Source organism: Neovison vison, chromosome 11, assembly GCF_020171115.1.
Source record: "Neovison vison isolate M4711 chromosome 11, ASM_NN_V1, whole genome shotgun sequence".
NCBI lineage: Eukaryota > Metazoa > Chordata > Mammalia > Carnivora > Mustelidae > Neogale > Neogale vison.
In genome coordinates, this window is record NC_058101.1 from 182,689,516 (window position 1) to 182,715,966 (window position 26,451).

Here is a 26,451-nt window from a genome sequence, read left to right on the forward strand (position 1 = left end):
TATTTATACAAATCTGTCCATACATGCCAAGTTTCCTTCATGACACACACCTGTGAAGACCAGTCAGAAACAATACAAATACTACAATAAGCTTGTCCAGCCCCAAATAGCCCAATTAGCTGGAAGAATTTTCATGTACAACCAGTAACAATCGTGGATAGATAAATCATGAAGAAGATCAGTTTGAGGAAAAATATCCCGGTCTTCAACACAGAAGAAAAAGTGAACTAAAATAACAAAATGGTAACTTTTCTTGTTAAGCCCCCAATACTAATTCTAAGGTATCACAACAACCCAAGAACATACAACACCTCAAGATTATAATCATTCCAAGAACGCTCCTTTCTTATTTATATAAGTTGAGGGACAGTCCCTGATGGTAATGTGGGGAGTTCTTTCTTGACCCTGTGCCATTACTATTTTAACTACTGAATCGGATCAAACTATAAGAAACATGATTAAAAAAAGAAAAGAAACATGGTAATCAGTTTTATAATTAACATAATCTTAAAGGGACAGTTCTTAAAATAAAAATTCTCCTAACAGAACTACACAGTGTTTCCTGGAATATTATTCCAAGTGATGTTAATAAATGTTATGCTTAAAAGAATAAAAAAAGGTTTTTTCTATGCTCAAATAAATATTGCATTGAATGAAGTTAAACAGATCTCTTTACAATAGTACCTCTTAGTGGGTTTTATGTACTGTGAATTTCTAAAGCAGGTATCACATGTAGCTAAGGTATCCTTTCAATAGGGGACACCCTCGGGAATTCTAGGACTGAACGTCAATGGGTGAAGACCAAGATTCAATTTAATCAAGATAAGCAGAACAAATACTTTCCAGCTCAAAAATCAGTAGCAGAAGTGCAGGCTTGGAGAGACGTGCCTTGACAATAATAAATACAGAAAAAAGGATTTCAATTAGCCGCATATTTAACATTATTCCATTTTAAGCAACTACTAAAAAAGGAAACTAGAAAAAAAAAGAGGCACTTATACACTGTTTGGCCATATTAATATTAAAACAGCATAAATCAAATTGGATAAAAGTCTGAATACACTGCTCCCAGGCTGAATCACGTCTAGAATATTTAATTATGTCTTGAAGTAGCATCTGATGAAAAATATCAATAACTAGAGGACTTTAGAAGAGGTTGAACACAATTGAATAGGGCTTATCAATCTTATCACTAGAGAAGATTCTGTTAAAGAAACAGAGGTCCTACTGACAGGCCAACTATGAACAAGATACAGGTAGCTCTTTAAATATACTTCACGGTTGCCATCTAGAAAAGAAGACTATTTAAGGAGGCTCTTGAAGATGGAAATATGTCTAACAGGAAAAAGGAGGCATATTTTGAGTGATAAAGAAGAGTTTTTGAACATTCAAAAAAGGGGAGGGTGCCTTTCTGTTTGGAAAGATTCAAGTCTGGATAACCACCTGTCAAGAATATCTCTATGCAGCTAAAAGATTAAATTAGATCAGTGGTTTCAACTATTTTGAAAAAAAAAAAAAATCCTGTTTTAAAACAAAAGCTTAAATCAGACCCTCATATTCAAAACTATCATCAAGGAGACAAAAGTGTTCGGGTCGAGGCGGTTGGCAGCCCGTTTTCTATTCAGCGGAAACTTAAGATTCTCCAGGGAAACAATGGGAAAACCAATGCTCCAGGTGATCCCTGGGACTCCTGTGAACTCCAATGATACACTGAACTGGAAGACTCTTTGACCCATGGGTCCTAGGGTACAGGGTGGGAAGCAGGAAAAGAGAAGAAATAGACGAACCTTTCTTGAAAATTACACACTGCAATGATCTGGAGCTTTGACAAGGATGGATACAACGGTCTTGTACTCTCTTCAATCGGCTACCATATGCTCTCCACGGGAAGGAAGTGAACTTGGAAAAAGTGTTGAATTCCTATCCAATCATCAAACAAATTTTTTGCTCTCTAATTAATGAGTTCTCTAGAAATCTGGAAGGGGCTGATGTTTCAGTGGACTTTCATTTTCTAAAAGTATTAAAAAGAGTTAACTCCCATAAAGTGAGTTAAAAACAATGCTTGGAATTCGGTAAGCTCCCAATAAGTGTTAGCTATCATCACAATTATGATTTATTTTCCTGCCATATTTAGGATTTTTTTTATAAGCACACATTACTTTTAGATAAAAAAAAATACTATGTAAAAATAAATTAATACAGACTGATTTAAAGATGAAAGTTCTAAATTTCTCCTTTTTTTATATCAAAATGCAATCTATATTCTTTGAATAAGTGCTCAAGGATGGATTCAAGGTTCCAATAACTACTGTCCTCTTGGTCTTTTTAGGCTTGATTCGTCCACCACAGTTTATGGGCCAAGACAACTCCCTGCATATAGGGATTGTCTCCTCAGCTTACCTAAATCCATCCGATCTCTAAGGAATCATATATGAACGCTGTGAGTGTCTGTGTGAGGGTGCGTGCGTGTGCTCAACACAGCTTCAGATACTGTCCAACTGCCAATAACAAGAAGGGTACAGGGGAGGGGGAGAGGGTTTCATAAGCAAATGCCATACTGTACAGAACCAGGCACTGTACCAAATGCCTCACATAAGCCATATGAAATAGGCACCGAGTAGTCCCATTTATATACTGAAGGAACTGGAACCTTCCTTACATATAAAATTAAAATGACCTGCGGGAGCTGCTCAGCTGATGCAAGAAGGGAATGTGTGTGAACTTTTTCTAGAAGAGAGTCAAAGGACCCGCCATCATGGACAACAGAAGCAAGAACTCCCTTCAGATTTTTGTAGAAATTTGACAAGACCAATTGGATCCAATTTTAAACACAATTAAAGTAGGTGAGAGCGGAAACGAAGAGCTGAGACAGAACTACGGGCAACAAAAGAATGTGCCATACACGAAACAATGGGAAGCCAGCCTTTCGTAGGGCCAGCATAGGACAGATATTTAAATGAGGCCAATCTGACAGCCTCAAATTTGAATCGGTCGTGTGCCATGCTCTTGAACCAGTTTTCTTGCTCAAAATGACCCACCAGGCAGAGGAAGCAGAACAAAGGGATAAGCAGACGCTGGGGCAGTTTCCATTTTTTTTAAACTGGCTCCTTACGCTGCTTTGCCAAATACAACAAACACAGGCTCAGATATAAATTCAAAGTCATAGGAAGAACATATAAGAAAGTAGTTTATTAGGGCACCTGGGTGGCTCGGTGGGTTGGGCCGCTGCCTTCGGCTCGGGTCATGGTCTCGGGGTCCTGGGATCGAGTCCCGCATCGGGCTCTCTGCTCGGCGGGGAGCCTGCTTCCTCCTCTCTCTCTCTCTGCCTGCCTCTCTGCCTACCTGTGATCTCTCTCTGTCAAATAAATAAATAAAATCTTTTTTTTTTTTTTTTAAAGTAGTTTATTAGTAGGAACAGGGGCAAAAGGGTGAACTGAAATTGCTGACTGGTGTGGTCTTTTCGCAACACTAAGGGATGACAAGGAAATTCCGGCTGCTGTGTACGATCTAGACTATTTGGAAAAGAAACCTAGACTAAGGATGGGGAAAGAGTTAACATCTTCCTTAAAATAAAGACAATCCCAAGGAAATCTTAAACTTCACAATGAAATTCACCTCTGCTTGGTCAATGAAAGCCTCAGATTAAGTTTAAGAAACGAAATAACTGTTGCAAACCATTAACAGTTTCAATATCTTAGTAATGGAAAATGATGAATATGTAGATGAAACTGAAAAATGAGAGTTTTTTTTAAAATTAAAGACATTACCCTATGTCTGTAGGTGTCCGTAGCCCTGTGTTGTGCTTTACTCTACATAGCAAAATCAGCAGTAATTGTGCATAAACAGGAAAACAGGAGGCATGGAGTCAGAACTATTTTAAATAAAAGCTTAACTGGGGCGCCTGGGTGGCTCAGTGGGTTAAAGCCTCTGCCTTCAGCTCGGGTCATGATACCAGGGTCCTGGGATCGAGCCCCGCATCGGGCTCTCTGCTAAGCGGGGAGCCTGCCTCCCTCCCCACCCCCATCTGCCTCTCTGTCTACTTGTGATCTCTGTCAAATAAATTAAAAAAATAAAAAATAATAAAAATAAAAGCTTTACTATTCATCAACCTTAGATCTATAGCAAGAAACGGAACTTCCTTCATGCTCAGGGCATTCGTTTTTTTAAAAAATGGGTATAACAATAATGGTATCCATTCTCTTACAGTTACAGGACAAGTGGAAATAATAGGGGCACCTTGCAAATGTTAATTAAATTTAGATTCGGTTTGGTCCTTTAACCTTAAAAAACAGATGACAACACTAATGGCTCACTTTACACAAAGAGTCTTCTTTTTGGATGATCAGATATAAAATGTTTTGCCACGAGTAATTTACAGCCACATAAGTGGCATAAAACATCTTTTTGTTCCCACTTAATTCTTCCCAGCAAGGCTACTGTTTAAAAGAAGTAATTTCTGAATATTGGCCTTTCTGGCATAATGGAATTTTATTAATATGTAGACAGCGCTCTTAGCTGTCTGGACCTATGAAGCCAACATGAAATTGCCTTTCTGAATACTAATGATACTTTTATATATGTCTATCCAAGCCATGTAACAAATTGCCTCTACAGGCATATACTTACAGTTTGCAAAACCAATTTCTCCATACCTGTCCACCTTGCTTCTTCCCAGGCATCCTCAGACTGACTACTCCTAGTCTGAAGATGCTTTGTTCTGTTCCTTCAGCCTAGATAAACCTCTTCTCCCTCCTTTCTTTCTTGGCAGCCTCCTCGGTCCCTGACCGGGTCCCCTTCTCCACCCGTGCTCGCCCCTTGCTACGGCATCCCATGTCTGTCACTACTGTAGCGCTTAAGGCTGAGTATTCTAACTGTTCGCCATCTCTCTACCTTCTAGACCACTCATCTCTGTGTACCCAGCAGCTTGTCCCATAAAGGGCAGAATTCCGCATCTTACTCCCCCACTCACCTCTTTACTGTCCTATAAACACAACTTGCTACTGACAACCATTCCGCTCTTTCTCTGTCATGGCCGGGCCCACCCCACCCAGCCAGGCAAAGGGGATTCTGCCCCATCAGCAGACGCAAATCTACCTCCTCAGGACTCCTCGTGAAGCCCTCTGGGTCTCTCCTTCCCAGCCTCATGGCACTTAGAATTAGTAACCTACAATTCAGCACTGGGTTTTGCGACATGTATGATAAGCTACAGCATACATTAGGGACATCTCCCTGGTTGAATCTTGATTTCAAGCAGAATTTACCTTAACATAAATAATAATTTTCTAAATGGTCCCTATTTGCAAATCGATGGACCTCTTGAAAATCCTGAAGCACCCCCCACCCGACCCCTAGCCCTAAGAGGGCTGTAGCAATGTCCTGGAACAACCATGTTTCCGATAAGGCTGAACCAGAGAATCCCTATACAATCCATGACCTCCTGGGGGCAGAGATAACACGCATGCTTCTCCCACTTCCCCACACTCCCAGCATAAAGCCTTCTGCAGGCGCTTAAATATTACTGATACCATTTGACAGCCGTGCGGAAAGAAACAAGACATTCTCCTGCACATGAAGATAACTTAGTTTCTTACTAACGTGTTTAATTGATGAAAAATAAAACAGACACCAAACTCTACTCCATCCAGTATCTAAAAGTATTTTTTTTTCTTGTTAAACTCCTCTATAAGTATCATAGCTCTTTCTTTCTATTCACTCATTCTACCACTCTACTCCCCTCCCCATATGCACATGCTATTAAACATGCATGCCTTCCATTTGTAGAAGAAGGAATAAAGTGTTAAGGAACCCAAGAACAGATCTGTTTCCAGCTTGGTTTCTTACTACTTGTGTGACTGAAGGTAAGGCAGAACAGTTTTCTGAATATTAATTTCTTAATATGCAAAATTAGGCCCCCTGTACAGTTCAACTTCCCTTACTACCTAGGGGAATGTTGTAATAAATAAATAAGATTATGTAAAAAAACAAAAACAAAAACAAAAAACCACATGCCACTTTGCAGTGTTATTTTCTGTATCTCTGAAGAACCACCTGCTGGAGAAATTAATACCCACTCTTTTTTCCCCTACATCTTATTAGAGTACTTCCAAGTCAAAAGATCTTGCCGATACAATCAGTGACAAGAACAAGCATCACAGTTAATAAAACCACAAAAACTAGGGGGAAAATTCAGTAATTATGGTTATTACAGCAATTAAACACGTTGGGAAGATTCAGTTAAATTTCCATTATAATCACTTTGCTGTCTCTTGTTCGTGAATGTGTGACAACTTTTTGGTAAGTGTTCTATAAAATCAAAGTACAGGAGGAGATTCTTTTATTGCTGTTTCTGCTATCATCCCTGGGATTTCACTGGAATCCTCCAAGCGTGCGAGGAAAGAAAATGTAATCTTTCAGCCTAGAAGTACTATTATCCACGCCACATCGACTAAAGGACTGTTTTACAACCAAAACGCTCACATACTTATCTCTTCCCTAATTTCAAAGTGTAGTGTGATAACAGAAGAGGGTTTCTTAGGTAAGGAAGTACATAAAAATGGAGAGGATGGGAATAATAAAGGAGCTTCATTTTAGAGCAGGTGTAGTCACCCGTCCAAGATGTCACAGGAATCACATGGAGCCCTTCCAATCCATCATGGTCCTCCTCTAGGAAGGCAGGATGATTTAAGATTCTGTAAGCCAAGATCACCCAAAGTTTTAATGTCCTACATGGTCACGTAGTTTCACAAAATTGTCAGTTAAAAAAATCTTACTGGGTATCACTGGATGTATTAACCTCTTACTTGAAAATAATTCAAATTCAAGCGATGGCGTTCTCTTCCCATAAATCTGGATATTTACTGAACTTCATTATGAAGCAGGGGTGTTAACCTTGGGAGGCACTGGTACTCTCAACAGCATTTGCCTTATTTTAAAAAATCTAATTTTAAGATGTAACATATTCCAATTACAGCAGCTCTCACCAAAACTTCTCCCTCTACACCTCCAGCTCTCTCCCCATCCAATCTTTTCTTTCCTCATCCAGAAGTTGCGAGAAACAGAAACAATTTCTGGTCATCGTACAATGAACAACCTTTTTCATTTATCAGAGATCATAGCTTTTTGATAAGTGAATTCATGGACTGGGGCTGTATAAAATCTTTGTATTTCCTATTCTTCAATGGCTAGACACTGCCTCTGCTATTAGATGCATTACACTTACCCTGGCTTTTTTTGTATCTTGATGTTTTGTGGTTTGTTCTTTCGGTTTAATTCGTTCCCGTTCTTGAACCATTTGAATTTGAGAGAGGAGTATTCGGAGCTGGTCTCGCACCGAAGGACGAGTCTAGAGCCTGCGGCGGACTCCTGGCTCCTCATCTCTTTCAATCGGGGAGGCAAAGCTAAAAAAAAAAAAAAAAAAAAAAGAAAAGAGAAGGAAAAAATTCTGATTATCTTTCAAAGAGAAATACATTAATTTCAGGTGAGCTTGATCAAGACACCATTCCCAAATGTTTTACTATCTGAGAGAGAGAAAATGAGTCAGCCAAAATGGACCTCAGCTTGAATGCCCAAGTAACATACTTGGGCACTGGGGGTGGGGGGACTAGATTATAAAATATTCTAGATGATTATTTCCTCAATCTCTACATTTTTCTGACGCCATTAAAAATCCTGGACATGGCTCATTTCGAAACCACTATGCTAGGGGCGCCTGGATGGCTCCTTGGGTTAAGCCTCTGCCTTCCACTCAGGTCATGATCTCAGGGTCCTGGGATCAAGCCCCACATCAGGCTCTCTGCTCAATGGGGAGCCTGCTTCCCGCTCCCTCTCTCTGCCTGCCTCTCTGCCTGCTTATGATCTCTTGCTCTGTGTCAAATAAATAAATAAAATCTTAAAAAAACAATAACAACAACACTATGCTCAGGGAGACTATGAACCAGGCCATCATCATAATCATTATTATTATTAGTTTAAATTCCAGTATAGTTAACATACAATGTTCTGTGAGTTTCAGGTGTACAATATACAGGCCATTATTTTGAAAGCATGTTCACATCTCAGATCACAAATTACCTTTACCATAATTCTGTAAATAGGTACAGCAGTCCTCATAACCAGGTTTTAAATCTGGGGAAGTTTCATTGCAGAGATGGTTAAGTGACTGACTTTACATGGTTCTAATGTTTCTGGAGAGTCAGTCAGACTATGTATCATCAGAGGTGGCCCAAGGAACAAAACAATGTTCCTTTCTTCAAGACAGAAATTCTTCGGCGACAACGCTCTTTTATTGGAACTAAAGTTGCTGTCCTACAATGAATGTCCATTCTAGATGCCTACTATGCGCCTGTCAAATTGTCAGTTTGACTGCATTTAGCTCTTCCATAGCTTCTCCATAGAGACAGGACGTATTGAAGTTGTGCGTTAGCCTGTAGAATACGTGAAACACCTATATACCATTCTTACTTTCAGCAGGACTGCTTAGAAGAGTATCTATTCTCTATTTAAATATTTATGGATAAAATGTTATAAAACCTGAGATTTGCTTCAAAATAAAATGATAGTGGGAGATGGACAGACATAAAAATGAAAGGAATTTCCCGATTAGTTAGTTGGTCATTGCAGAAGTCAAGCAACAGGTATACATGGTGTTTGGTGATACCAAAGATTCAATATCGTACACCTTGTTTTGTCATAATAAAAGCTTTTGAAAAAGAAAAAAATAAGAGCATAATGAATGGACTTTCTCTGCGTACAACAGTTCACTTAATAATCAACGTCACAGAACCAGAGCTCTCAAACAACTCTGTTTCCACCGAGGCTTAGAGAAGCCAACCACAAAGTCCACTTCTGCTCCAGTCCAGGTTTTAATAGAAAATCCCGAAAAACAAACCCACGGCAAATTAAGACCGCCCCTCCCTGATCCAGAGCATAATTATTTACTGGGTATGGTGACCAGGACTCCAAGGACAGCAATCAGAGCATGTCAGACACGAACAGGAAATGAAGTACCTTTCCTACTCAGGGTCTGTTTGCTTTTCTACAATTCTGCCCTTACCAAGTAAATCAAAATAATGTCAGGACTAAGCGTAGGAAGGTTCCTACAAATTATACCAAAAAACCATTTGAACATTGTGATGTCTCAGCAGTGCTCCTAAAATTACACGTCCCCTTTTTATTTACTTAGGGACTAGGAAATGCGACTGGGAAGCAGACACTTGAGGCACACACCCAGCGACAAGGCAGAAAACACCTTTCACCTGTTCTTTGCCTTTGGAACCTGTTGATTTTGTCTGGTTCTCGTTTTCCGACAGCTTGAAAATAAGATTTACTTCTGAACAGATTTTACAGGAGTTTCTCTTTAAGATGGGGTCTGTGAATCTCTCTTTGGGAGGTTTTTAAAAACAGACTCAATTCTCGTCTATCTGGAATTGTGTCCGCATGGCCTCAGTAACTCTTTAAGATCATCTTCGATTTTGTTCAGCCCAGGGAGGGTCTTGAAGGAACAGATTTGCTGGAGCTCAATGGCACCAAAGAAACCGGCTTACGTGTATTGAGAAAAATAAATTGCCTTGTTATTTCACTAAAAGAACCAGCTTGCTATTTTTTGTTGGTTTTCACTGAGTTTTCCATTGAACTTGGCACACGACCCAAATGCTCAAGGTTTATTCCCTTGCCCCGCAGCAAAATGTTTTCACCGCAGTGTTTCAGCCTTAACTCTCCATAAGCACCGTGTTCTCTCACCCACTGCTCCACACCACTGCTTATCAATACTGTCTCAAAAGAAACCTGCCAGACTTTGGATTATTTAGTGCGAACTGGACAATTTTTCATCAAATCATTTGCATCTTTTTCCTTTTCCCTCATTCCCTTTCTCCCTCGCACCTCTTCCTCCCCCCCCCCCCCGTCTCTTTATCTACCGATCTATGATTTATTTATTTAGCACCTGGGTTTCAAATGTGAGAAAACAATCAAATTCAAATGGTGGGATAGTCTGCGAAACAACGGGTCTACACTTCAGAAGTGCTGATGTCACGAATGATCACAGGAGACCGAGCCTGAGCACTGATGGGGATGAAAAGTGATTAAAAGACCTGACAGATACAGCCAACGTTGTAGCTTACACCGTGTAGCTGTCACTGACTCCTGAGTCACTGGAAACTCTCTGAAAGCTGTTACTGGGACTCGTGGGGAAACCTGAATCAAGGTATTGTATCATCCTGGAGTTTCTCAAGTGTGGTCACTGTGTTGCGGTTACGCTTAGGCGGCATCTGCTGCGGTGTTCGGGGTGAAATGTCATGGTATCTCCAGTTAAATGTCGAACAGCTCAAGCAAATAAGGGAACGCATGCATACACAGCCACATCAACTCACACACAGAAAAAGACAAAAAGGAATCTTGGTTTCTCTCTGGTTTGGTTTTTTTTTTTTTTTTTTTTTTGCCTTTTTCATCTGCTCTTGCTGCAGTTCAATAAAAGGCTCAGGATTTCATTAGGTTTTAAAATCTTGGTTGAGTAGGCCGTCGGGAAGGGGATTCTTGGGAATATTTGAGTTTTCATTTATAAATGTATCTCCTAAAATTATAGCCTCCATTTAGATTCTGTGAGTGAGGGGCGCCTGGGTGGCTCAGTCAGTTAAGAATCTGCCTTCGGTTTAGGTCATGATCTCAAGGTTCTGGAATCGAACCCCATCCCATGTCTGGCTCCCTGCTCAGTGGGGAGCCTGCTTCTCCCTCTCCCTCTCCCCTTGCTTGTGCTCTCTCTGTCAAATAAATAAATGAATACATTAAAAATAAATAAATTCTGTGAGTGGGAGGGCCCTGAAATCCTCATATTGTTCAATGCCATACCCATGACTTTGGGGCTCCAATCCCTCCTTCGATGGGAGGAAAACTATCACTCATCTGGCAAGTCAATGCTTATCCCTTCCTCTGGCATTTCACGTGCAAAGACCCGCACCTCTCTTGTTTTCAAGAGGTGATCTGCGATGTAGCACTGCAGAGACCCTCAGGCAGAAAGTCTATTCTCAGTGAAAGCATCCACTGCGGAAGCTGACTCCGTGTATAAACATCTCTTCATGTTTGGGCTTCTGGTGTATCTGTACCGAGGAGCCCAAGTCCCTCCAACTTGCACAGAGTTGCAAGTTCATCAGGAGTGCAGAAGTTCCCAGGTGCAGAAGTTCCCAGCTACTCTAACTCTGCAACCCAACAAGTTCGCTTGGAAGAATGTCCCTGCTGTATCCTTCAGGGTGACCATCTAGGATGTGAGGATACCCCATTTTTCAGAGAAAGGCTCTTTCAAGGAGCTAACTTAAAATCCTGCAGAGCATAAATGGAGAGACAAATCTGTATACCACCAACAGAGCCACACCCCCCTGTGGCCTTGGTCCTCGGTGTTGTCAGTGGGACCTTCCAAGAAGTACCATACAGACTTCCACACTCATCCTGCTGGTGCCCAGATTCAAGTATCCCGGAGACTTGGCAATGACCTAACATTCTTCTCTGTCTCCTTACATAACCACATTAATGGAATAGCCCAGGATATTTCACATTCTCCATAAAATGCAAACTAATAATGAGCATCTATGATTTGTGCATTTTTTCTCATCTACCTATAATGAGGTAGTTGAAAAAAATTTTCTCTTATTAGATTATAAAATAATAACTATATATATTCTTTTAGATTTTATTTATTTATTTGACAGACAGAGATCACCAGTAGGCAGAGAGGCAGGCAGAGAGAGAGGAGGAAGCAGGCTCCCTGCTGAGCAGAGAGCCTGATGCGGGGCTCGATCCCAGGACCCTGGGATCATGACCTGAGCCGAAGGCAGCGGCTTTAACCCACTGAGCCACACAGGCGCCCCAATAATAACTATATTTTAATGGAAATCATTTCACTATGTATGTTTCCTAGTCAATGCTTTGCTCCCATGAAATCATCTCATTCATTTCATTAACAAAAATCTACTCCACCACGTACTTCCTAATACTCAGATAGAAGTTCCTAAGGCCAGGGGTCATTCCTAAACTGGAAAAGCAGTGTTTTTCCACTGAGTACTTGGATTTTAACACTGCAAAGAAAAAAATGTATATTTGCCTCTCAGTCCCCAACTAAGAGTAAATGGTCCATCAATTAAAAATTGCTTTAAGGCAAAGGATGCTAAGTTAATGCTTTGAATACAGTAAGTGTTCTGAGAATCTCAGACATGATTTAATTGTCTTTGTTCTGTCACCATTCAGAATTTCACTTTCGATGCCTTTCTGGAGAAGCAGAAGTTCCACTCTCGAAAACAACATAACAATAGAGCAAGTGTTGGGCAGTGTTCGCTGAAATCGATTTCGAACTTGCTTGACATTGATATGAATGTACCGACACCCTTAGAAATATATCAACAGAAACAAGACAGTAAACTGCAAAGAAAAGCAGCCTTTAAGAAACAGAAACTCCAGAACCTTCAGACGGATGTCACACACTTTACGGGCATTTCTTTTTACTGGAATGAAGTGTTTTAAAGCCTTTTAGAAGATCACAAACACAGTCTTCTGATTCTAACTCAATGCAAGCAGATATACCAGGACATTTAAAAAGTCTATTTTTGCACTTCTATGTTTCTTTCTGTTTTCCCTTAAGACTTGATTGGTTGATTGATTGATGGGGATGGGGAGGGGCAAGAAAGGGAGAGAGAATGCCAAACAGCCTCCCTACTAAGCACAGAGCCCCACATGGGACTTGATCCCACGGCCCTGAGCTCATGACCTGAGTTGAAACCAAGAGTCAGACGCTGAACCTACTGAGCCACCCGTGCGTCCCTAAACTTCTACGTGTCTTATTTGATAATGTCACACAGCGCAGGAAAAAAAATAATTGTGGCCCAAATCTTTATTTTACATTCTGACCACACAGAACTTAAGGCCATATGTTCATTTATTCCAGACTTTGATGTGTGAATAAATACTTGTGCTCCAGGTAAAACAAACGCATAAAAAGAATGATTCCTCGAAGGGATCCTCCTGTTTTAATCGCCTACCGTGCACGTGTTTTAAAAATATATTCTGTGCTGCTGCTTCGAATACTATACTGCATTGTTAAGAACAGGAAACCAATTTTAGCACGTGCGTGGAATCAGGATACACTGACAGCGTGTGACCCTAGATAAGCTGTTTCTGTGTGTGGAGGACCTGACCACGCAGAGCTGGCTCCTATCATGACTCTCCCTGTCGGACTAGTTCATCTGAAGAGCTCCACCACACTGAACAAATTAAACAGGAAACCTGCAAAATATTATCAAATACCAGTGAGCTTGTGGCTGTGATCCAGGGAAAGCTTCCCCTCCCCACCCCCTCTACAGGCCTGACATCACACACGTGCAGATCGCGCGGTGAAAACTGTTGGTGAATGAGAGCTGCACGCATACCACCACTCAGTCCTTTAAGCAGAACACTGGCCCTTTTCTGTAGTCATGTTAGAGGTAAATGAATTACTGGCCTCCCAAATTCCCTTCCCGGTCAGATTTCTCCCTTCCCGGACCATCTTACGTGGAAGATTATGGTCTGGCACAGAGCGGAGGCAGCTAATGTTTTGCCATCTGGTCTTCTGAGCTGTGCTCACCGCTTTAAGCTTAAAAGGGAAAATGTATCTTATCAGGTTAAATTTTGTAAATACAGCTGTGTCAAAGACAGCAAATCCTGGCGGCAGCGGTAGTTCAGAGTGCTCCTTGGATTACCACGCTGGCTCCTGATGCATGGAGTGGTCTGAAGGCAGAGTAAGAAACTTACAACCCAACAGACCCCCTGTGTGTTGCCGCACGTGGGAACACGTGTTCACATGTGTTCACACCGGCCCATGCTCCTGCTGAGTCATCCTTCAGATAGACTGTCCCTGCCTCTGCTTAACTGAGTCCCCCGTGAATGAAAATGCACCTGCTCTTTGTCCCTGTGCATTCAGCAGAGGTATCTGGAGGATGAGCTCAAACACGAGGGCGACTTTGTTTGAGAGAAAGTCACTCTAAGATTCAAGGTTTTATTATAAAGTATTCTCAAGCTGACTCCATATCACTGGCAACAAACCAAACCTAACCAGAAAACATGTTAGGAATATGCTTCCAAGTGTGGTTAGGATAGCTGGACTCCAGAAATACTATGTTAGCAGGTCTGTGCCCAACTTCTTATATGGTGCAAGGGGGTGCATTCACACTGCTGAATACCTTTATGAGCATACTGGATAATCCTCATAATATATGCACGGAACACGTCATGACACAACGTAAAACAATAAAATGGGGGGCAGTATTTTAACATCCGACTTCAAATATTCACAGTGGTGGTGTCTACAGACAAAGCTGGCTTCTTCCTGCTGTTAACTGATTGCCCAGACACATCCGTTTCCATTGGAGAGGACTTTTACCTATGGATGGGCTCCAAGTTTCACTCCTCCCAGTTAACTGGTACAAGTTGAGTGAAACAATAGGATTCTTTTAAATGTCCTATTTGAGGGGATGAGCCACATCAGCCCCATCAAAAGGTCGGCATATTCTAAGACCCCAGAGAATAATAATCACATTGCATTCTGAATGCCATACCCAACAGGCAGCCTTGAAGAAAAGCACATGTAAAGAAAGAGGAATTTATCATTTAAGGAATTTATCCCTACCAAATCAAAGGAGATGTAAGAACAGTTATTAGTAGATAGTCATAGTCTCTATTTGAAGGACTAGGCTATTGGTTGTGGTGGCGGAGGTGGTGGTGGGGTGTGTGTGTGTCCATTATGATTAGCACTGTATTCAAACATTCAAATGGCTACATTTATTAGATGCAGGATGCATAGGATTTGAGAGGTCTAGCACAAAGCAGAACCTCAAGTGCTTGTAAATAGAACAAAGGATCTAGAAGATACTGAGAAAGTAGAGACCCAGGTCCAAAAGCTATTCCAGAGGCCACACCTACCTTCTCAGAAGACTTATTATCGCTTGGAACAAAAGGGCCCCATGATATTATTTTTTGTTTTAATGCATTCTACTGGATTAGGACTCTTTATTCTCTCTGCCATAAAATGCCAAAGATAAGGAAATGTTAAATATAACAGGAAAATTGTCAAATTAAGTAGTAGTCTCTCCTTGGGAATTTTCATGATCTCCTCTATTTCTCTTCTTTGGTCATCACTGTTCAAACATTCTCTGTGGGAAGCCAGTCTCAGTGAGGATGCCGGTCATGGTGACTACAGCCCTTCCTGTGCTCTCCGGGTCCTACACAGGAGTCTCACCAGAAGCCAGGTGTTCACCCACTTCAGCAAGAGGAGCCCAAACACTGAAATATTATCTCCTCTGTCTCCAAATCAAAGTTGATCGTCTTTGTTGATGGACCCTAGTCCACAAGGTATAAGTTTGTTCCCTTAACTAGTAAGTGTGCTCTTTTTTTATAATCAATACATATCCCCAAATTTACCATTTCTCTGCAACAGTGGGTAATTATTTTACAAGTGAGGATGGGGTGGGCAGTTATACGGGAACTTAAGCTTGCTGGATGTCACAAGGCTAACACACACAAGGCTAACTTGAACCCGGGACTATCCTCTCCAGCAAGGGGTGCTTCTGTGCAGCTTGAAATGAAGGCAGGAAAAGGGGAGGAGGACCGCAGACTCAAAATGGGGCAGATTATTCCATTCCATTCCATAGCCACTGTGGTAATTTTCTGTTTCTCATAATAAGCTATATAAACCAGATCACCTCTCCATGTATGACTGCGGGAGATTTACAGCACTGCAAAATTCTATGGGGGACAATAAGTACAGATTTATTAGGTAAGAGAATTTTTCTGCCTGAAAATTGATACTATGTTTGTTGAAATTAGCAGTCTTCTTCTCTATGGTTCTATAGTTCTGTGCCCAGTATTTCATAAGCTGAGGGCCAAAGATAAAATTATAAAACTACCAGAAGATCTCTCTCTGCCTGCCTCTCTGCCTACTTGTGATCTCTGTCTGTCAAATAAATAAATGAAATCTTTAAAACAACAACAACAACAAAAAAAAACTACCAGAAGAGTGTTCCAAAAGTCTATGAGATAAAGTTAAAATAAGGTCTTCTTAGTACTTTACATTAACTGCTTTAGAATAGCAACAGCTAACACTTATTGAGTACCTACTGTGTGTCAGGCCCTCTTCCAAGAACTTTATGCCCACTCTTTTTAAGTTTTATAGCCATTCCAGGAGATAGGTATTACCACCATTATGCCCAATTTACAGAGGAGGAGATAGACGCAGAGAGGTAAAACCACCTCCTACGGTCACACAGCTGGTAATATTGGCACAGGTATCTAGACCCCAGAAGTCTGACCCCAGAGCTCCTGCTCTTAAGTAGTAAGCAATAAACAGTTATTTGCTACATTGGCTAGGCTCCTAGGTCAAATGTCAAAGTAATATACTGATATCTTAATAGTAACCACAGTTTCCTGATTACATCTGGAATATACTACATGACAGGTTGTTTCTGCACATATTCCCAGGACTAAAAACTTGAGAGAGAAAAGGAGATATGAAAATGGCTGAGTTTTCTAAGCCACTTTGATGATCTGTAGGGAAATCAAACAAGACAGAACACTTGAAATGGGTATACCAAAACAATTTTTTTGAACTGGGTGACTATCTGTCCTCTGCCAAATGTCACAAGAGTAAACCATGCTCTATCTCCCTCCCGCGTTCACCGAAACCCAATATCCCTTGTGTGAGGATACAGCAACAAGAGGGTCTTAACAGATGAACGTCCTCCTTTCAAGGTGTAAAGGCAGTACACGGGGGCAATGGATGCTGGAGTAAATCACAGCAGAGCTGCTGGCGGCTTCAGGCAAGTGTTTAGCATGGCTGCCTAATGAATGCTGTCCCCACAGCTGCCCCCAAGTATAGGTGCACCTCACTCATGGACAGAACCTAGACGATGTCCCACCAGCTTCATTTAAGGGCATCTGTACACAGGGCTGAAATGGATGCATTTCAGTTTGGCCTAACTGATGTGCAGCAAATTGCATGTGATGTAAGTTTATAAATTTGATCTCCTCTGTGGTCAAAAAGTAGTGCTTTCCTTCTCATTTGTTGCACAAACCTGCCCTATTCCACTCCACTACGTCACTTAAAAATGGAGAAATAGAGAAATATCTCAGCACGGCCAATTTGATATTATATTTATTTGTTTTCTTATTGGAATGAGGCTTTTCTCTTCTGATGTGTTTCTTGCTTAAGTAAATTTAGCACATTAGCATGACCGTGATGCATTAATATTTATCTTCATAACCAAGATTTCTTTGTTCGAACTGAATTACAATCATTTAATTAACTGATGTCACAAAAATTCTCTTTTTTTCATTTGAAAGAAGGAAATTATACAGACAGATGTTCTAAACCAGATAAATTTCCCAGGTAAGATGAGTTAGCCCTTGATTATAATTAATTTTAAAAAGTGACAACCATGTGATGACTTTTAAGTGTGGCATAAAACACATGCATAAAACCTAAAGCCTGGTTTGTGAGCAAAGCCCTTCACTGATCTACCAATGACAGTTCCCCATGATCTATTTTTCACATGGCCATTTCAAATTTATTCCTTCTATGCAGGAGAAGAAGAAAAAAAAAATTTAGCAGTGCTAACCATAAAATAAATGCATTCTTTTGGGACATCTATGATCTATTTCTTTGTGATTTAGGCTGGTCAGCTTTCCTGGCAACCACACATTTCTGACTATTCCTTTTTATTCACAGATAACTTAATAAACTGGATGACGGGGCGCCTGGGTGGTTCAGTGGGTTAAACCTCTGCCTTCCGCTCAAGTCATGGTCTCAGGGTCCTGGGATCGAGTCCCACACAGGGGTCTCTGCTTGGCCGGAAGCCTGCTTCCCCACCCCCCTCCCCGCCTGCCCCTCTGCCTACTTGTGATCTCTCTCTCTCTGTCAAATAAATAAATAAAAATCTTTAAAAAATAAAATAAAATAAACTGGATGACATTGGAAGGTACAATGCCAGGATGGAAAAGAGCTTTCCTGACTCACGGAGGCCCACCAGATCAAAGTTAAATTTCTCTCCACTCTGCTCACTACAGTAGTAAACAACCAGCCATGCATCCCTTCTTACACAGAGCCTCAGGTCTGACTTTCTGAAGATCTTTAAAGCTTGGGTCATCTTTTGCATTTTTTAAGCAGGTCCGCACACAACCTAACAATTGAATCCTTATCATTTTGCTTCTACCGGACAGGAAAGACCAGGGAAGGCGATTTTCTTATCTTTAGGTTCCCAGGGTCATGCACTGGGTCTAAGAGGTGGAAAATGACCGGAGTCAAATTAAACAGACTGTTCATAGTAAGAAAATCTGGGCTATATCCCTGATCATCTAAAACAATCTAATTTTGTCACCTATCTCACAGAGCTCCAAGGCTGGGACTCTTTCCTGTCCAGAACTCACAAGTCAAACTGTAAGATTAGAGCCAAAGTAGTCTGGTTTCAGAACACGAACACACACACACACACACACACACACACACAACTCCCCCCACCCCACCCCCTTTCTCTCTCTCTCCCCCTAAGGAAAACTTAAAATTCATAGCTTCCCTTATTTTACATAAAAAACAAATGCATTAAAGCATCTTTTGAAAATAAAGTGAGCTGCTTCCCAGACATTCTGAGATAATCCTTTGGTGCCTAAATTGCAATCACATTTTCGCAGCACGGAGTTTCACAAACATGACACAAAAGAAACGTAAATGAAACTTACTTAGCATGTCAACATGCAGCTTTCTTTCCCTCCCCAGGGACTGGCACGCAACTAGACATACCTTTCATTTTGTTTGTTTTTCTTTAGAAAGATGTTTAATTAGATTCCCTAATAGTTCCTAGTCCCTGAATTTAAATCTCTAACTCTGTGCAAAACGTCCTGCACTTCTCTCTCTAGCTTTCGAGAATCTTTATTAACGATAAGAATGGGTGGTCAGCAAACCTGGGGTCCAGAGCTTGTTTGGTCTATGGGATTAGGGAGTCGTATAATTACTCTGAACCTCAATAACCTTGTGCATAAAAGCAGGGGGCGGGGGGAGAGTACCCTGGGCCTTATCTATTTCACACAGTTGTGAAAATCTAATTAAAAATGATAGCGAAAGCACCTTGCATCTTGAAATAAATGAGTTATCATAAAGAGTGCCTGTTTGACTGCCATTATCTAGAAATCGTCTGAAAAGTAAGAAAAGAGTAGGTCCTATAAATGCAGACAGCACAACGTTACAAAAGTAACACCTGAAAAACTGTATAGAGCTTTGGTCATTCCTCAAAGACCACTGCCCCCAAAAGGGCAGCTGGAAGCCATCAAGAGGAGTCACTGAAATGTTCAAAGGGAAGGGCTGCCCATGTATAGAAATAGACTAAACATCATCGAATTCTCAAGACTGAGAGAGGAAGACCAAGGGAGGAAAGCCATGAGTCCTTAAAGTCATCAAAATTTTATATTCATAGAACCCTCGAAGCATGAAGCAAGTCGTTTTAGAATAGAAAAAGGAAATGACCCTTTTTTGGCACAATAAGAAGTATGATTCGGAAAATGCTTATTCTGGGAGTTTGTGCAGGAAAAGGACTCAGGAAGCAGCACGCAGGAGGAAAAGGTGGCTTTGGGGTCCGGCAGTCCAGTTTCCGACTCCAACCTGGTGAGTTCCCTGGTCCTAGGTGGGACACAGCCCCTCATCTACAAAGCAGATCGGCCTCACACAGGATGGAGGGGGAGACCCAGGACACGGCACCCGGCACTTTGAACAGGAAAGATTCATAAAGAATTCATTACATTCACCGATGGAACTAAAAGAGAACTCATGGTTAGGTCATTAAATCTGCCTTCGTAGAGTGCAAACTTCACCATCTGCGACCCACTTTGGGCAGAGTCTAAGGGCATTCCTTGTACGTCTAGCACTTAGCCTCCTGTTTACAAAGCACTTTCATACATGATCTCATCTCAGCATGAAAAGGGATACTCAAGACAGTGAAACCTGAATAAGGCTGGTAGTTAGGCAGCAGTATTACACCCATGTTAATAGACCAAGGGAACGGGACGCTGGACAAGGGGCATATGGGAACTCTGTCCTATCCATGCAACTCCTCCATGAATCTAAATTATGCCCCGCCCCCGGAAACACACTCCAGATGGCTTGGCCAACTTATATATTTTTTGAATAGTAAGTTAGGTGTCCTTCTTCTGGGTTCCCATAAAGTCATCACTATGCCTTTTGATACAATGCACTTTATAGGTGTTTGTTCAACCAAGGAGACTCAGGGGCTTTTTTCTTTTCCCCTTTAATTCATCTTTTATCCTAGTAACCAGAATAGCACACAATAGTATTGAATAGATAAACTAATAAAGAAATAAAGTTAATCTGTGATCCAAACACTCCGTGTCAGAGGAGTCCCTAGTTTCTCTTAACACACAAGATTTATGTAAAAACACTGGTTTTACCAAGGTTATCACTACCTTTCTTAGTCATGTTATATTAACCAATTATATGGTCTCCTTCTTTAAAGATTTTTATTTATTTGACAGACAGAGATCACAAGTAGGCAGAGAGGCAGACAGAGAGACAGGAGGGGAAGCAGGCATCCCCCTGAGCAGAGAGCCCAATGCGGGGCTCGATCCCAGGAGCCTGAGATCATGACCTGAGCTGAAGGCAGAGGCTTAACCCACTGACCCCATATGGTCTCACTGTTATAGAAAGCTGGCTTTACCCTCTTAGATAGTTCTTGATTTCCATTCTTGCAAGAAATGTTAGTGTGTCTATGAAAATAGACACCCCGGTTTTAAATACTCAAGATACAGACCTGAATAAGAAAAACACGATCACTACCCTCCTGGAGCTTATAGCCTGGGGTGGGGGCAGGAACAAGAAGAGCCTATTAGCCAATTAGGCGGTAGCATGATTTGTGAAATAAATTCCTTATCTTTGCAATCTAAGAGGGCTAAAAATTGCTGAGGTAGCTATATCCTTTCCACTCAGTCATGCAATATGTAGCCTTTTCTGTTCAAATGAAGACTCTGAGAATTGATCACTACATCTATATACAACCAACTGATATTCATCAGCCAAACATTGCTCAATGGGCAAAATGGCATTCTGAAAACTTATATCCATTCGTTACAGATTACGTTTCTTATTAAAACAACTATTTACTAGGTAGGCTTTCTCCGCGTAGATCATATTTGCAATACTTCATTAGACCACGTTATATTCTCTTACCACTTTAGTACCAAATGTAAACCATGAGGTGTGCTGGGGAGAAGCCTGAATCAGACAGACCTAAATTCAAATCCTACCCTACCCAGATGCTGGCTATGCAACCTTTGGTAAATTAGCGAGATTCTCTAGGTCTCAGTCTCCTAAAATACAAAATGAGATTAAACAGAACCAGCTTCCCAGGGCCGTGAAGAAGGAGGGAACAGGATGGTGCAGTGAGGTACTTGGCAGTCCATGTGTGTCACGTGGTAGGCGTACAACAATAGGAGTACGACTCATTAAATCATTATTTAGGTCCTTGTTTAGTTGTAGCAGTTTATTAAGCTTTCTACATTAACATGAAGTTTTTAAAATCACTGCCCACTCAGAGCTGAGACCAAGGAAAGCATATTCATTCCCTGTCGCGGGCAAAATAATGACTTCCAAAGATGTGTCCAGCCCAGTCCTCGGCGAGTATGCCGCCTTTCACAGCCAAAGGGACTTTGCAGGTGGGATTACGGTAAGAACCTGGAATCGGGGGAGATTATGGTGTATTATCCAGTGCACCCAACATAATCATGTGAGTCCTTAACAGCAGGAATCTTTCTCTGCTGCAGTCAGAGAATGGCCAGGGATGGAGTGTTGCTGGCTTTCAAGTCAGAAGGGGGCTCACATCCAAAAAATGTAAGCAGCCTTTGGAAACTGGAAAAGCCAAAGAAAAGGATTCCCTTCCAGAGCCTCCAGAAGGGAATGCAGCCCTGCCAACACATGACTTTACCCCAGTGAGGCCTGTCTCCGAATTCTACCCTATAGAACCCTTAAGATAATAAATGTGTCTTGTTTCAAGTCTCTACGTTCACGGTAACTAGTTACAGCAGCAGTAGAAAGCTATTACAGTCCCCAAAGAGAAATCAATTGTGTTAATTTTCCAATGTTAAGAACTGTGGGACTCTCACAAAATGGTACATAGGACCGAGTTTACAAAAAGAGGTACACCAGGGTGAGTACTGCCCAGCCATGTATCATTTCGCCCTTAATATCCTCCTATTCAGGGTCCAAGAGAAAGCTCCACATCAAAGGAATCATAGATCCCAAGGCACAGAGATTGAAACAGAGATGGAAAACCACCAGGAGTTTAAGGACTCAAGATCAGCCCCAGAGACTGACCCCCACCAGGGGTGGCCCCATCAACCATTCTCTCTCTCTCTCTCTGGCTCTGTTCCCTGTTCACCAAATGAAGAGGTCAGGTCCTCCTGCAGTACCGGGAAGCTCCAAAGTGAGTCAGGGAGATCTTTTTTCCCTCCTTTTTGTACACTGCGTCTTAAGAATTTATCACCAGAGAGTCACTGACCAAATTTTTAGATTTAAACATGTTTTATGAATCCTAGCATCTCAAGGGCAACAGCATACAAAGCAAGAGAAGATTAGTCTTTTACAGCATTTTCCAAGGCTTTCAAAACCCCAAATCTAAAAAATTGGAAAAAATGTTCTTAAATTTGACAGCTAAGGTAACAAAATGAATTATTTTTCTCCTGACTTCACTGTTTACATAGCAATAGTTTTCTTCTTGATTTTTAGAAAATGTAATTATTTAGGCACTTGAATAAATAAAAAATTTAAACAAAATCCTCAAAATAAGACTTTAGGTATCAACATCACATTAACTTTGGGGTTGATGTCTGATGAAATACATCACTTTGGAATCATCTATCTCCGTTCAAGACCCAATTTCTGGGGCGCCTGGGTGGCTCAGTGGGTTGGGCCGCTGCCTTCGGCTCAGGTCATGGTCTCAGGGTCCTGGGATCGAGTCCCGCATCGGGCCAGCGGGCCTGCTTCCTTTGCCCTCTCTCTGCCTACTGTGATCTCTCTCTGTCAAATAAATAAATAAAATCTAAAAAAAAAAAAAAAAGACCCAATTTCTGTTTCTAAAGAAAGATAGGTCTTATATAACTTTGGTATACCTCAAATATCTTACATAACACAAGGGAAAACTGTGGGATGGTGGGATGGGGCCAAAAACACACAGCAGGCCTATCTGTAAAAGGGGAAATATCATCCTGAAACAAGTTATAAATTACAGATTAACCTTCTATACAGGCCATTCCTAAGTAACTGTGTTATCAGCATTTTCTGAAATAAATCTGTCCGCAATGCAGTGGACCTCTTTGATTTAATCATTAGACAGTACCTGCCAGGACTCAAACTTTAAGGCTATTACCAAGATGGAAACCAAAATAAATAAATAAGTAAATAAAAGAGAGGAAGCAAAATTTCTATAATAGTTCTGCTATGGCGTATGGTATGTAACAAGGAGCTCCTAAGACAGACCACGATATCAGCATATTAATGACCTGAAGCACTAAGGGACAAGTTTTCTTTTTCTAAGGGACAAGATGAAAGAAACCTAGTAACGCACGAAAATCTCATGGAAAGAAAGCTGGTATCCTACAGACGCGCACTGAAAGTCGAGAACTGCTACATTTTCCACTCTGCGATGCTATCTGGAGACGCCTGATGGGACAGATGAAAAGGCTCCAAAAAATATTTCCCTGTTTTTGTAAAAAGTGCCAATCTTTAAAAAAATGAATGAATAGCCTAATACTGATCTCTGCTAGAAGAGAATGCTCAAGGCCAAGGTCTGCAAAACAGGGACAGGTCTCAGGTTTAAGAGCATAAAGATTCAAGTAAGCCGCAGAGAACAAATATTCTTGCAGTTTTCACGATGCTACAGTTTCTCATCAGGACCATTATTATTCTTGTTGAGTTCCGTAAGTTTTCCCTCTTCACCCAGTCCTACTTTTTCTAGAATCTCCACTATTTTTTTTTTTAAGATTTTATTTATTTGACAGACAGAGATCACAAGTAGGCAGAGAGGCAGGCAGAGAGAGAGAGGAGGAAGCAGGCTCCCCGCTGAGGAGAGAGCTCCAGGCGGGGCTCGATCCCAGGACCCTGAGATCATGACCTGAGCCGAAGGCAGAGGCTTAACCCACTGAGCCACCCAGGCGCCCCACCCCCACACTATTCTTAATGTATGATTTTGCTAAACAAGGTTTCTGGGTCTTTTGGTTTTTTGTTTTGTTTGTTGTTGTTTTTTTTTTGTTTGTTTTTGTTTTTTTTTTTTTAAAGATTTTATTTATTTATTTGGTAGAGACAGATCACAAGCAGGCAGAGAGGCAGGCAGAGAGAGAGAGAAGGAAGCAGGCTCCCGGCTGAGCAGAGAGCCCGATGCGGGGCTCGATCCCAGGACCCCGGGATCATGACCCGAGCCGAAGGCAGCGGCTTAACCCACTGAGCCACCCAGGCGTTTGTTGTTTTTTTTTTTCCCCAGGAAGGCAAACATTCACTGCAGAAATGTCTGCAAATAGAAGAGGGATCCTTCAACAGTCCTGCAGGCACAGTCTCAAGCCACAGGTTCTCAAAGCTTGTGTATATAAGTCACTGGGGCAAGTTTACCAAAATGAACATGAAACAGTCATAGACCTTATATAAGACTCTGAATCACTAGAGTCACAGACAGGCCTATAAATGTGCTCTTCCAAAACCATCCAGATGACTCTCAGGACAACACTGTCAGAAATACTACAAGTGCTCCTGGGGTGCCCTTCTCTCCAAAAGCTGCTCAGCATTTACAAAAAGTCAATGTCCACTCCATTAAGTCTTTCCAGTGGATAAACATGTATATATATATTTGAATGCTTACAGTGTTAGGTAGATTAAAGAGAAATAAGATTGAATTTCTCTCTGGGAAAATGTGGAATTGCACAGAAAGAGACATATGTAAATTACAAGAATTTTTACGTTCTTATGAGAAGTCCTGTAATGAGTGGCGTCTTCTTTATTACCTACATAGATTGAACTGTAACCCTTCACATCCAAAATAAGAGTTAACTGGGAGGCAGTGCTGTCTCAAAAAAAAAAAAAAAAAAAAAGACTTTTTTGAAAAAAGGAAGAAAACAAGATAATCAGATATTCCAAAAAATTTCTCCTGAACAAGACACCTGCTTGCATCTTTATGTGTTATGACAGGTAGACTACTCTCTGTGTAAGGGCACAGTAATTTCATAGTATTTAAACAACCCACCTAAAGTATACTGCATTAATTAGGAACACATTTATCTTGGAGAGTTCATAGGGAGGTTGCTCAGAAATACCTTTTCCCTAATCCTCCTCGCTGTGTAAGAGAAAGAACGTCAAATCTGTGCTTCCTCTAAGATGAGCATATGTCAGCCCCCGGATTTGATGACTAGATCTACAAGTGGTACTTGAAAACTGTAAAAGGTGTAAGAACTTCTCATCCTTACAAGCCCTACCTCGTGTCACCGCTTAATCTTTACAAGAACACTGACCTCTAAATCTTTTCCCACGTTCTACATCTCTGCTAGGCAACCATGAGCATTCACACTTGTGTGGATACAAGGATCTTCAGCTTAGATCTTTCCTCTGAAATTTGGTGTTGCTTATGTTGAAAAATGGCACAGCCAACCATTCAGGTGGGCACATCTAAAATATAAATATCTTGTCTCCTCATGACCTATGTGCAGTCCACGAAAAAAAAAATGCACCCCGATTTCACTACCACTGTTCCCCGCCCACCAACCTCAACCCCAAGCCTTCCTAGAAGGGAAATTCTGAAGCAGAAATTGGGCAGTAAGCAGAGCCAATGAACCAGAAACTAGCGAACTATAAAGCAATCACGAAAGTAGGTAAGAGGGGAAAGAAGAAGTAGGCCAACCACAAGGGCAATTAAGCACCAACCGACATAAAACATGCATCCTGGAAAAGGGGGAAGTAGCCAGAAGAGAACGGTCTTTGTGAAGGATGGTGATGCCCATTACAGATGTTGATGCCAGACAGGCAGGTCCAGCCAGTACCGACACTGGGACAAAGGTCAATTGTAAACACGGGGAAGGAGTAGAAGCAGGAGTTAGAAGCAGCAGTATTCCTGGGTGACGATTCGGGTAAAGGATCTGGGTAAAGCTCTGTAGCTTTATCCTACATTCAGCTTTCGATTTGTAGGCTCACTTCTGTTCCTCAAAGGCCTTCTGAAGTCCTGAGGAAAACCATCTGAAGACCCAGATTTTTCATAAAAAGAACGAACTGGCTGGCGAATACAGGCAATGCCAGCTAAGGAAAATGAGAATAAGAACTGTTATAGCAGCAAGAACACATATTTTATGCAAAATACTGAGAGGATAATGATTCTTCAAGGGATACTGCAGAGCAAAAGAATGGCCCTTAGG

The 26,451-nt window shown here is 41.3% G+C and overlaps 1 protein-coding gene across 2 annotated transcripts in view; it reads right to left on the reverse strand.

The window, feature by feature from the left end:
• The window catches only part of NRG1 (neuregulin 1), a 1,114,604-nt gene that overhangs the window by 170,362 nt on the left and 917,791 nt on the right, over positions 1–26,451 (reverse strand). For both annotated transcript variants that reach the window (XM_044225410.1, XM_044225417.1), the window contains exon 2: positions 7,220–7,397. In XM_044225410.1, coding sequence (XP_044081345.1) covers positions 7,220–7,397 — 178 coding nt within the window. The remainder of the gene's footprint in view (positions 1–7,219; positions 7,398–26,451) is intronic.